Raw genomic sequence first — 13102 nt, 5'->3', positions numbered from 1 at the left:
GACCCTTAAGATCATCTGCTCCAACCTATGACCTAACACCTCCTCATCAAGCACTAAGTGCCACCTCCAGTGTTTTGAGCACGCCCAGGGATGCAGCAGGGATGGTGACTCCACCACCTTCCCGGGCAGACGATTCCAGTGCCCAATCACTCTTTCAGTGAGGAATCCCTTTCTAACATCTGACCTAAACTTCCCTTGGTGCAGCTTAAGACTGTCCTCTTGTTCCGTCAGCTGTTGCCTAGGAGAAAAGACCAACCCCCACCTGGCTACATCCACCTTTCAGGCAGTTGTAGAGTGATAAGGTTTCCCCTCTTTTTGCACGCTAAGCAACCCTTGTGGGTGGCCTGATTAACAGTGGGGCAGTGGAAAGGCGCCTCACAAAGCTCTGTTCGCTCCACGTTCTAGCACGACTGCTGCTTTCCTTCCTCACCGCCGCTTCATGCGGGGCACTGTCGGGGCTTGGCCCCAGCCAGGGGCTGATGGGGTCTGCTGCGAGAGCCCCCTTGGATTTGAAAAATAAATTTCTCGACACATCGGGGCTGGAACCCATACCGACGAATTTTCACGTATTTTCCAGGGGTTGCCAAGGTATTTCCGAGAGGAGCTTTTCAGCCCGGACTCAGGCTCCGATAGCGCAGCGGAAGGGGGCCCGGGCCGCCCGCGCCAGGCCCTGCCCACTGCCGGCGGGCGGGCGGCTCCAATGGCGGCTCCCGCGCGCCGCTGCTCGCTGTGAGACCTCTCCCTCCCTGAGCGCCGGCTGAGGCCCGGGACAGCCCGCGCCGCCATGCGATTTCGGGCTAAAATCGTGGATCTCGCCTGCCTCAACCACTTCAGCCGTGAGTATGCCGGGGCACAGTGAAGGGCGGCAGTGCCTCGCTGAGCGACTAGGGCCGGGTTTCTCGGGCAAAGGAAAGGGGAAGGAAGGTGAGAACCGCTGTGCTTTCCTGGGAGGAGGTGGCGCTTTCCCTCACCCCGAGGTGTTTCAGAGTTTGCGCAGCAGCACGAACTGAGTTTGTAAGAGCTGAAGGATTTCTGTCCCGCAGAGATCGGGGTGCATGGAGCTATCACCGCTGTAACATCTTCCCTCCCTGTCTCCCTCCCTCAGGTATAATTAACACAATCGCCAAGTTAGCCAAGACCTGCATCCTGCGCCTTACTGTCTGCAAGCTGTATTTCATCCTCTCCGATAAAGTAGCAAATGGAGGCGCCAGTATGTGGTGTGAGCTGAGCCAGGTGAGCCCAGGGAAGTTCAGGAGCCACATGTTGAGAACCAGAGCATGCGTTTGGGTTTGGTGTACGGGGCGTTTCTTGTAGGCCTCACCTTCCATGTGCCAGGTCTCTCAAGGTCTGTCTGGATGCACAGGTGTTTCAGGCTGGATATTCCCTGTTCCTTGATTGTCACTTGAGTGTAGAGCTTCAGTGTGTGCTGGCACACATGGGCCTGCCCAAAACTGGAAACAGGAAAGCATAACTCACTATTTAATGGACTCATTAGGTGTTCAGAGAGGACATTAATTGGTTTAGCCTGCTCAGGTGATGGCAGACATAGGGGAATTTCTGCTGTACACATGCAGTTCTAAGCTGAAGGTCTGATAAATAAAATATGCCCCTCTTGTTTGCTTTATTTCCCGGCTTTCAAAAATTGTAGGGGAATTTCTTCGATGAGTTTCAGATGGAAGGAGTAGCTGCAGAGCACAATGAAATCTATTTAGAGCTGGTGCCTGAGAACCTGTCGAGAGCATTAAAAACTGCCCAAAGTGCTAAGGCAGTGAAGATCAAGTTGACTAATAAACACTGTCCCTGTCTCAGAGTTGCTGTGGAGCTAGTAAGTGCGACCATGCTTTCACTTTCATTATTAAGAAAATGTTCTTTAAAATTTAGTGCTTTTCCTAAGATTAAAGGGTAATATTTGTTGTAATTCTAGAATACTAAAGAAACATTGTGTCATTTTCCATTTCACTAGCCTTTCCTGGTCTAGCCATCATGGTTGGTAGTGTACAGAACCAGCTTTGCCTTTTCCAAAAGGCAAGTAGGAGGTGGAGGAAGAAAGAAAGAAAGCTATGCTGTTGAAACAACTTTTTCTGATGTCTACTTTTCTCCATTCATCATTTGTACCTTCTGTGGACTATTGCCTTTTCATTGAAGCCATTAGGTGAAGGAGTTTTCAGTGTTTGCCTCTGTGTTTTGCTATTGGTTTTCCTGATATTGTATGCTGACTTCTGATTTTTTTGTTGTTGTTAACTCCGCTGATTCACCTCCTCAGTTCCAAGGATAGCTTATAGATACACTAATGACTGATACATCACAAACTCTTCCTCATTTGACAGGGAAGTCCACTTAAAAGCATATTGATGGGAACCTAGGGAAAACTGGAACTGAGTGTCAGGCATGTAGTTACAGCATTTCCCAGACCACTCTGAAAAATTTAAATTTAGAATTCCAGTCTTGTGTTTAACTGCAGGAGCATCCTCTTTTTCTCTCAAGCCATCCTTATCAAGCAGCAGTAGGATTGTGACACATGACATTCCTGTGGGAGTTATTCCCAGAAGAATGTGGAATGACTTCAGAGAGCCCAGTGTGCCAGACTTTGATGTAAGCCTCTGTTTTTATATTCCCTACTGAGTTTGCAAGTGGAATGGTGTTGCTACACAGTATACTACTGGTGGGGTTTAGAAGGGAGTTGAAAGAGGGAAGACTGGAGGCTACAGTTTTGGAGGGGTATGGAACATGGCTTCTATCCTGACAAGAGAGCCCAGAACCTATGGAAACAGAATTGGTGATTGCCAATTTCCTCTGTAATGTTCACGACAAAGTAAAGGAGGAGAAAAGGACTTGCATGGCTTTAGTCTGGAGCACCTCTGAACCACACAAGTTCAGACTGTTTCAGCTGTTCAGGTGCCAAATGGCCCAAATATTCTGTTCTTCCTGAAATTTATGGCCTATCTGGCAGAGTTAAATATATATGTATTTCCTCCCTATTTTTATATAACCTCACAATATCCTTTTTGACTTTTAGCAGAGTTGCAAGGGAAGGGCCTTGTACAAATGTGCTCCTATTTCAGGTTATGGGTGTCTGTTACTCTATAGCTAAGAGTATTTAGATTCTGAAGACATACAAGAAGATAACTTGAAATATTTTGTTCTTTTATTTCAGATTTACACTGCTGCAGTTCCAGAAATTACTGCAGTGTCATGGGAATCTTGTTCTTTCCTTTTTGGCTGTAGTAATTGACTATTCAGTAGCACAGATGTTCATGGGAGAGTCTAATCTGTAAAAACATATCTATATTTTGAAGACAGAATATTATGTCTGGAATAATTGCTAGAATGATGGCCTATTGTTATAATGAGAGTTCCTCTATTCCTGAGAGATTTGCTGATTTCAGATAGATATTGTGCATACTGAAAGCCATAGATAACTCAGTCCAAACTAAGATAGAATTGAAAGTAGAAATAAATGTTTCACAATCACATCTTAAATACTTGTGCAAATGCAGTTCTTCTGTATTTCTAGGTCAGTATTTACCTACCAGTCCTGAAAACAATGAAGAGTGTTGTGGAAAGAATGAAGAATCTCAGCAATTTCATTGTAAGTTAAGGCACTTAAAGCATGTATGTTACAGATATTATTTCACTAGGGACATAACATGTTTCCTAAACTGGTGCTGCCACATCATCTTATTTTGAGATGAGTGAGACACTGAAATCAAAGCACTTGTAGCCTGTGTAAAGATGAAAATAATGATGGGATTTATTTTAGGATTTACACTGAAGAGCTTTTCCTGGGCTTCTCAGAAATTCATGATCTTTGTACTAAATCCATGAAAGCACATTGTGTTTCTACAAGCCACTCTTTATAGCTGGTAAGAAATTATAGTCCTTCAGGAAGCTAGCTGGAGACTTTCCAGGTTATTTCATTAAGGAAATGCCTATTGAGTGTTGTGTTAGGTGTCTGTGAATGAACTTTAGGTAAACTTGATATAGGATTTAAAAGAAATTCTGCTAATAGCCCTGGGATGTCATACTGTGCTTCAGACTGACATGTTGGGTTTGCAGTCTTCCCTGGATTTCTAGAGTGTCAGTGGGTCTTTTAATTGAAAGAAGCCCTCTGCAGTTGAACAGAAAAGGGTTTTGGCTTTTTATTGAGTTGTTTTTGCTCACAGTCACCATAATTGACTGAAATGAAAGTAAATAAGTGTAGAGCTTTGGAATAGTTTGGGGTTGATGCTGTTCATACCAGTTCTGATAAATAGGAAAATTTCTGTTAATGGAGAATCCTGAAATTGGGACAGTCTTGGTCTTTCAAGACTTGGAAGAGTTGAGAGATTACCCTGGGTTATTGGCAGTTTGGCAAATGCCAGTCATCCTGCAAATATATGTATTTTCTTTTGTGAGAATTTTTGGGGGCTTTTTTTTTCTTTCTTTCCTTCCTCCATGTCCTTGGTGGGTATGCTTACACAATGTTGAGCACAGTGCTTTTGTGTCTAGAGCTGAGGCTCTTTTCTCACACAGGATAGTTGAATGATGAGATTGAATTCATACTAAGTGCCTTGCTTTCATGCTGTTAGAGAATGAAAAAAACATCAAGTATCACAATTAATTATTTTTGCAAAATGCATCTGGTAATGAAACTGTCAAGATCAGTGCTGCAAAATGGGCTTAGAAGCAATTTCTGATAGTACTTGTCCATTTTTTGTGAACTTGGCATCTCCATTCTGTACAAGATTCTGGTTGCAGTACAAGTCTTATTTTTTTTTTTTAATTGCTGAGAATTCATCTAATCACAGAAACTAAGTGCTTAGTTGTGCTTTAGGAATCCTCTGATATGCTTGGGGTTTGTGTAAGACCATATATAGTCTCCTTCAAATTCCTCCTCCCAGCTTTCAGGATGGAATTTGAAAGCTTTCAGCACTTTTCCAGGATTTCTGCTAGTTCAAAGTCCTTCTTGGAGTTACTGATCTGATCCAGCTGTTGTCTGTTTTAAATTCTTGAAAGCAGCACCGTCAGCTCCTGGTGCATCCCATTTTCTGCGTGTCATACAAACCATGCCTTTCTATTTGTTGAACAATTGAATGGAAATTCAGGAATCTTTGCATTTCTTGAGCTTCAGTCTCTTGTTTCTCATTACTTTTCCTCAGCACATGAACTTCCCAAAGCTAATATTTGTTCTAAAAGTACTGGGGAGCAATTAAATGTCTTTCTTTTCATAATGGAAAAAGTTCAGTCTAGAGTAATTCACATGGGAATGATGGGAAATGCATTTTATAGCTGAACATTCAAATGTTCAAACCATTTTCAGAAAGTATGGTTGACTTGCACTGAAGTACTCCTGGAAGCTTGTATTTGAACAAAACCAAACTGTATTCTTCTGTAATTCTGCAGTGTGAAAGTGGGTTGCCTAAAACTGAGATTGTTTGCAGGTGATTGAAGCAAACTTGAGTGGTGAAATGAACTTGAAAATAGAAACTGACTTAGTATCTGTAACAACACATTTTAAAGACTTAGGAAATCCTCCCTGGGGTAAGTTTCCCTGTTACCTCTTGTGTCTGTCTGATGTCATTACTTAAGTGTGTTGCTTGTAACTGTACTTACTTTTTATTCCTTAGAAAATAGCATCAAGTACTTTGAAGTCTTCAAATGAAATCTTAAAAAAAAAAGTGGCCAGTGGAATGTCTGTTTCATGTTTGGGGTGGTGGTGGGGAATCTCTTCCATTAATCTTGACAGTTTTCTACCAAACTGGGATTTATTTTCCTTACACTGTTCTGAAAAACAAACCATTTGAGTTCCAGTGCTTCAGCAGTTTTCAGGTGTTGCCGTGAAAACTAAAGCCTTCTGATAATGTTTTCATAGTTTTAGCTACTTTCCCATGAAAGTTCTATAAACATAAGTTGTTTATCACAGTCCTTCTAAGAAACGTCTTTTGATGAACGTTTCGCATGACCAGTATGCTTGGGAAGGTGGTAACTTAATTATCCAGTCCCTAGTCATTGTCAAGAATCTATAAATACTGGAGTCAGACAATAAAGGTTACTTCTTTCCTGTTCTAACATTGAAAAGTGATTGTGTGAATCATTTCATGTCCTTTAGCGACATTCAGATGTGTCCTTATGGGCGTGGAAACTGCTTTTTATGTCTGGACTAAGTGTTGTGTCCTTTCACTTTTAGCATCAGAGGATGGATGTCAAAGTTCTGCTCAAGGCAGAGATCTGGAAAGTATGGCTGAAGCACGCATAGACATCAAGAAGCTGCAGCAGCTGCTTGCTGGACAGCAGGTCAATCCTACAAAAGCATTGTGCAGTAAGTTCAACAGCTCTGCTTGTGAACTCCAGTTAAGTAGGGATGTTTGCCATACTTTGTTTCAACAGAATACCACATCTTCTGTCTGTCTGAAAGTCAACTATTTTTACTGTACCTGAGGACTTCTAATATTTATACTTTTAGGCAGTAAGATTCAGGTACTAGGCATTTGGGGAAAAAAAAGAAAAAGTCAGGTCTTTTTAAAAGTCTCAGGCTGAATACTCAGACTCACTAATCATGTGTGTTGTTGTCTTTGTTTTGAAGTTGTTATTAATTTTTATTATTATTTTGAGCTATTATTTTTTGAAAGTCTTAAAGCCTCTAGCTTCTAGCAGAGAAATTGGAATTTACTGTCATGTTTTTTTGGTTTTCTTTTCTTCCCTTTGGATGCTTTCTTACACTCATTCTAATACTAAAATGCTTTCTATACAGCTAGTGTTTCTAGCCATAGAAACAAAACCTCCTTTCTAGTGGAAGTCTATGCAGGGGTTTATATCCTATTTTTATAGCTCTGTGTGCTTTTCCTGAGAACATCTGTTTGTTATGGTTTAGTGGAGATGCTAAGAATTTCCCAAGGAAGATTTAAATAATGGGTGTAGCATTATAAACCTATTTACTATATATTTGTTCTTTGGTATCATTTTTCATAAATTATTAATACTTCACAGACCCCCAAGGATTTAAATTGTCTAGTTACCCTTCTGTCAGAAGTGGTGGAAGCATTGTTCTAATGATGGCATCTTTAAAAGATGTCATTTTAAAGTATTTTTCCTGCTTTAACATGGACTTTTGTTTTAATGTTTTTTTCCCTCTTTACAGATATTGTACATAAAAGAATTGTCCACTTCATCTTACTTCATGAGGAGGTTTCACTTCAGTATTTTATTCCAGCAATTGCCTGAGTCTTTTGGAATCTTCGTGATTTTGCAACCTTTGGCCTCTTTCATGAAGTCTGAAATCTTTCTGGAGTTGCTGGAGTATTTTGATGTGAGACACTGTTAGACAAAGCCGTGAGATGGACATTATTTCAATATTTATGGAAGTATTCAAAATACCTCCTCATCCAGACAGCAATTTCTGTGAAGAGTTATATGTTATGAAAGACACAGTGCTGGGGAGCTTTGATATATCTTACTCTGAAGAGGAGAAAAACTGAAATTTTCCTTACCCACAGTGCAAAGCATCCCAAAAGCACACTCAATTAAATCTCCTCAAAAAACTAAAGGTAGAATTTGCCTCTGGAGCTGCTGCTGTGTCTATTCAGTATTGAGCAATGCAATCCAAGTTAAGGGATCTCTGAGCAAGCTCTCATACCTCCATGAAACAGGAGAGCCTTCTGGAGAGTTGCGAGATTGGTATTTGCCTGGACAAGTATGCACAGCCCTCCTAAAGGGGTATGGAATTGAATTCTATTCCAGTAGAAATCTTTGGATTAAACTTGGTACAACATATCTCAGTAGCTCTCTTTGTGCTTACTCTTTGTTTAACTCTTGGCCTGAGAGGACAAGCAAAACAGTCTGGATTACTTTGTTCATGTGGGCAGTGAAAATCCCTATGTACAGAATGAGTATCATATGAAGACATGTGTGAGCACAGCAGTTGGTGTGAAATAAAGAACAGGTTTTCTGTGGATCATATTTTTACCCTGTCCAGATCGAAAACATTGTGCAATCTGTGTCAGACATGGTGAGATTGCATCTAGACTCTCATGCCAAGCAGCCAAGAGCATGACTAAATTTCACTCATAGGAGTACTGCCCCTGCTTCTACCTCCTGGTTATTTTCAAGGTCTTTTTCCTCCTTATTCCAGGTGTGATTTGTTATCCTGGCATGTTTCATATAGCCTTTGATTATTTTAGTGATTGAGTCTATGCTGCCAAATGAGACTTGGAGTTTCTTCTAGAAAGTAACTTGTCATGGTCAGAAGTGCTGGGTTTTTGATTATTGGGTCTTTTTCCAAGGGGCACTGATGTTAAGGGAGCGATGAATCTTTTGTTCATGGAGATGCAAATGCTCAAAAGAAGGCTGAAGGAGAGGCAGTAAGAAGATAGAATAGACTTGAAGTGATGAGTGTGTCCACTGACTGTGTTTATAGGACTATCTGCCTACTCCCTCTTTGTTCTTCCCTGCTCTCCCTTACCCTGCACATTGCCCCATCAGTTGTCATATTTCACCCACTGCCTGCAACATGCTGAGGTTTGCATCTTTACCACTTCCAAAGTCCCGTTTTGCCTATGTTGCAAGTGGAGCTTGATAAGCAGCCACTCATTCACACCTGGTGGGATGGGGGAAAGAATTGGAAGGGTAAATATTGAGAGACCGCCAGCTATTCACCACCCTTCACAGAAGTAAACGTGAACGCCATTTATTTCCATTATTAACACACCTTTTATAGGGTTCTACAGAGCCCACAGGCTAAGCAAATTACTATTGGCTAATACACACAGGTTTACATTCTTTCTCTTACATACAAGGATATTGTTTTGCTTTACTCTCTCTAATGCAGGAACGTTTCAAGGACTTTAGCCTTTAATATCACAACTTATTTTAAAGACTGGTTTGTGCAGACAAGCCTTTACTAATACATAACAATATATCAACAGGTAGCTGCTGCTAAAGCCCTTGGTGAGCTTTCTCACCTGCAGTGTTGGCTTGGTAAGCAGGCCAACCTGACCTCCTCTATCCTGAGTGACCTCTTGACAGATGAAGAGACTGTTGGGCACGCCATGCTACAAAACCGAGCTGCCATAGACTTTTTGCTCCCGGCCCATGGACACGGCAGCGAGGAGTTTGACAGGCTGTGCTACTTCAACCTCTGTCTTGGTTCTAGAAGACTGGTGTCTGCTAGGGAGAGCAGGAGCTTCCCTTGGGATGAAAGAATGTAGGACCCCCCCCCCCCCCCCCCTCCGAATTATTATAATTTTGAAATCAAGGGGCCTTTAGGCAGAGATCTGGGGATAGGAATAACAGTTCTTTACTAGTATAACCAGGCAAACAAACAACAATAACTACAGCATTAACAAGAACACAGAACCAGGGACCCCGTGACAGCTTTCTCGGCTGAGATGGGATGGAGGAGAGGCTTTGTTTTCACAAACCCCTCAGGCAGTCAGTCCCGGTGCTCCTGCAGGGCTCCGAGGAACACTCAGCTGGAGCAGCAGGGATGAGCTGAGATCCTGGGCTGGTGGCTGAGGTGGATCAGCAGCTCCACGGCGGTGCCTGGCACTGCCACACTCCCGGCAGGACAGGGGGTGCGAGGCCGCCAACAAAGAGGGGAGGAGAAGAAGCAGCAGCTACGTCTGGGCGATGGCGAAAATTCCCTTCTCCCCACTGCAGCAGCTCCGCGATCCAGCAAACAAACGTCCTTCCCCGAAGCCAAAGAAAACCAGCTAAAAAACTGTCCCCACCCTCCTTTCCTGCCCCCTTCCCCCCCTGGGCCCGGCCACTCTTTGTCCTTTGTCGAGCACCCCTAAGTACCGGTAGTTAGGTTGTCCCAGCACATAATGGGTAAAAATTCCGCGGGCAGGCCAGAACACAAAACAAAAAAAAAAAAGGACACCTAACCCTCAACAACCTCTCCAGCCCCAGTGAAGGCATCCATGCCCGCATCCAGAGACTCCAACACGCGGTCCAGGAACTCAAGACTGAAAAGGAGCCCCAGTGGTTTGAGGACCTTTTTGGGAGCTGGGGACTCAAAGGATCGGTTGCCTCCCTCTTCGAAAACATTTTTTGGGTTTTCCTAATTATTATTATTATTTTCCTACGTATGTTTTCATGTTTTAAGAAGTTATTAGCCAAATCTCTGGGAGATGCCCTTTTAATAAGTAAAGAAGGGGGAGTTGTAGAAAACGACGCTCTAGAAAGCAGTTCTGGTGAGAGAGGTGCATTTAAAGCAGCCGTATTGCGCGGGACAGCTGTTTGGTGGTGCCGCTCCCTGCAGGGTCTTGAAATGGTGTTCCAAACTCTCTCTGTCCTCTCCAGAGCTCTGTTCCTGCTTTTCAGGTCAGCATTTATCTGTTTCATTATGTTAAAAATGAATCTCCAAGTTTTTAAAACCTTTATAGCATCATCATCCCCCTTTGAGACTGCTATAAGAATATAACGTCCAGTCCATTCCCACATATTTGGATCAAAAGCCACTTCTTTGGTTGTATCTAAAACGTGGTTCTTTGCCCAAGTTATGAAAGCTAATAAAGCTTTTTTTGTCATATTCTAATCCCATTTCTTGTAAAAAGAGCAATCACACCTTCAGCAGTGGAGGTGGTTGAGTGGATATCCAGACTCCCTTAGCTCTGAGTATTTTCTTCTATTTGTATGGATAAGGCCAGAAACTCTTATGGATTTTTAGCGATTTTTCACTGCAAACAGCTTTCTTCACTGTGTGAAAAACGAGGTTCACATAATTTTTATAGAATTTAAAAGTTTAATAAAAAAACAATTAGAAAAAAAAATAAAATAAAGTATACAGATATGGCCAGGTGTCTCTGCATTCAACCAAGGTTAGTAAGGTGAATGCACCCTGAGTGAAGTCCATAATGGAACAGGATTTTGGGATAAAGAAGGAAGTCCATGGCAGCTTCATTCTTCTGGAAGAGGCATATTGCCTAAAGAGAACAGGAAGCACATATGTGGGAAAGAGCGTTTGTGACTGGACTTTATCTTTGAGTTTAGATTGTTGGACCCCAAACTGCCCTCCTTATGGCTGTTCCAGATACCGAGGCAGATAGAATCAAACACATGTTAAGCTCAGTAATGGTAGCTGGGTAAGGTGTTACTTCCATAATTAGCTGTGTAATAAAGAATTGGGTAAATAAAAATTCGGAATAAGAAGTTTAAATAAAGTATGTATAATTATAACTAAATGTAAGTATGGAATAAGGAATTCTCCTCCCAGTCGAGATAGAATTCCTTTTCCAAAAACCACGAATTACAAAAGAACCCCCCCAGATAACAGGTTTCAGCAGACTCATCAACTCGGAGGAAAAGACAGGACACAGGCCATCACAAAAACAAAAGAACCAGCCTAAAAGTCTACCTCCAGAGAAAGGCAACGCCCGGCCGATTTCGGCCGGAGACCATCAAGCAAGACAAAAGGGACGAGCCCCAGGAAAATGGTCGTTGCCAGAATCGAACACCACACCTGCCAAACCCATACTACAGAAACTCAATCAAGAAAGACAAAGAAGAGACTACTCCTCTGAGATATCCATCGGCACCAGCCCGGATCTCTCAATCCCGCTGTGATGAAATATGTTAAAATACATACAGACTCACTTTACATTTGAGGAGACTCTGCCCGGATACTTACTGACTCAATGTTCTAGGCCAGGAAATCCATTCACCCGACAATCAGGGACATTTGGTGAATGGAAACTGGTTGGAATTCTAGCCTGGGGACATAAAATCCCTATAAAAACCCAGGCCAGAGGACCCTCAGACGTGGATTTGGGAACACCTATACCTTGCGTATAGACCCTGTCCACCCAGCGCTGCGCTGTCCATTTATTGTGGTTTTTTCCTCACTGTTTGTTGCTTTATTAATTTATAATAAATTAATCTTTGTTAATCTTTAATTTGCCGTTGCATTTATAACAGATTGGTGCCGTGACTCGGATCGGAAGAAACTGTGGGAGAATCTCGCTGTCCAGGGGGGTACCCCCGCTGAGTTCAGCGGCCTGGGGAGCAGAGACCCTCCGCAGTTCGCTCCGATTGCCGAACCAAATTTAGGCTGAGGAAAAACCATAATAAAGAGGAACGGATCCAGAGAGCTCGGGAAGGCAGGAGCCTTCGGGAAAGCCGCGGCTTGGTAGCTCATAAAAAGTCATACGTGCACGAAGACGCCCTCGCAGGAAAATTGCTGTAAGTACTGTGAGGTTGAGCGGGTGATCGGGCGAGTTTGTGAGAGACGTGACCTGGTCACGAAGCGAGTGTGGACTTCAAGGCCGCGTTTCCATCCTCCCGCGAGGGAATTGGCCGGCCGCGAAGGAAGCGATTCTGTGTGAAAGGGTCTCTCTTTCCTTACTCGTAAAGCCTGAGGCTAAAGGGAGTCTCAGGGGACCGATCAAAGGGGGCTGAGAGAGGAAGGGACGTCCAGTCGAGCTCTGGAACTGGTAAACTCTCTCAGCCAAAAGATTTAGAAAGTCGGAACATCGAGAAAACCCCGGTACAGCTAACCGAGAGGTAAGTATTGGTGCGATCTAGGACTTTCAGACGAAGAAAAAGACGAACACAACGCAGAGCAGGTAAGAATCGTAAGAAAATGGGACAGAGAAAAAGTAAAACGCAGAAACTAGATAACGAGAAAAGCCCATCAGAAGAATCAAAGCAAATGCTAGACATCCCACCAGAGAGTCCTTTAGGGTGGATGTTGAGAAATTGGGAAATTTGTCCCGAGAAACGAGAAAAATCAAAGGCAAAAATGATTTATTACTGTGCCGAGATCTGGGGAGGACAAGAACTGAGAAAATGTCTCACTTGGCCAGTATTGGGAACATTTGATAAATGGACGTGCAGGGAATTACTCGCACACGTAGAGAAAAAGGTCTCGCCAGACGGCGAGGAGAAAGAGTATGCCAAACTCTGGTTAAATACCAGAGTGCGGCTGTTTCCAGTGAAACAGAAAAACGAACATAAGACAGAGACCTGGGAACCCCTGGATCACTTACCCCCTCCGTACCGCGGGCCAGTAGAGCCTCCGGTGATGGACCAAGTAGTACCATCAGCACCCGAGGGTTCCATGGGGCAACTAGCAGAGGCACGCTCCCCTCAACCACCGGGAGTAGTGCCAGAAACCCTCACTACCCCC

At 43.2% G+C, this 13102-nt stretch overlaps 1 protein-coding gene across 2 annotated transcripts; it reads left to right on the top strand.

Annotated features, from left to right (window-relative positions):
• Positions 1 to 217: 217 nt before the first annotated feature.
• On the top strand, positions 218 to 7935 carry HUS1 (HUS1 checkpoint clamp component). 2 transcript variants are annotated; one of them, XM_086843958.1, is made up of 9 exons: positions 237 to 302; positions 578 to 836; positions 1106 to 1233; positions 1649 to 1825; positions 2485 to 2592; positions 3515 to 3589; positions 5421 to 5520; positions 6167 to 6298; positions 7118 to 7935. In XM_086843958.1, the coding sequence occupies exons 2-9, from the start codon at positions 785 to 787 to the stop codon at positions 7198 to 7200; spliced, it is 855 nt and encodes a 284-aa protein (XP_086700084.1). In that variant the 5' UTR covers positions 237 to 302; positions 578 to 784; the 3' UTR covers positions 7201 to 7935. The 2 variants fall into 2 exon arrangements, with proteins under 2 accessions (XP_023775340.1, XP_086700084.1); XM_023919572.2 differs by having other exon boundaries at positions 218 to 836.
• Positions 7936 to 13102: the final 5167 nt, after the last annotated feature.

This window comes from Cyanistes caeruleus, chromosome 1 (genome assembly GCF_971803275.1).
Source record: "Cyanistes caeruleus chromosome 1, bCyaCae1.hap1.1, whole genome shotgun sequence".
NCBI classification, from domain to species: Eukaryota; Metazoa; Chordata; class Aves; order Passeriformes; family Paridae; genus Cyanistes; species Cyanistes caeruleus.
This window is presented reverse-complemented; position numbering and strand designations above follow the sequence as displayed.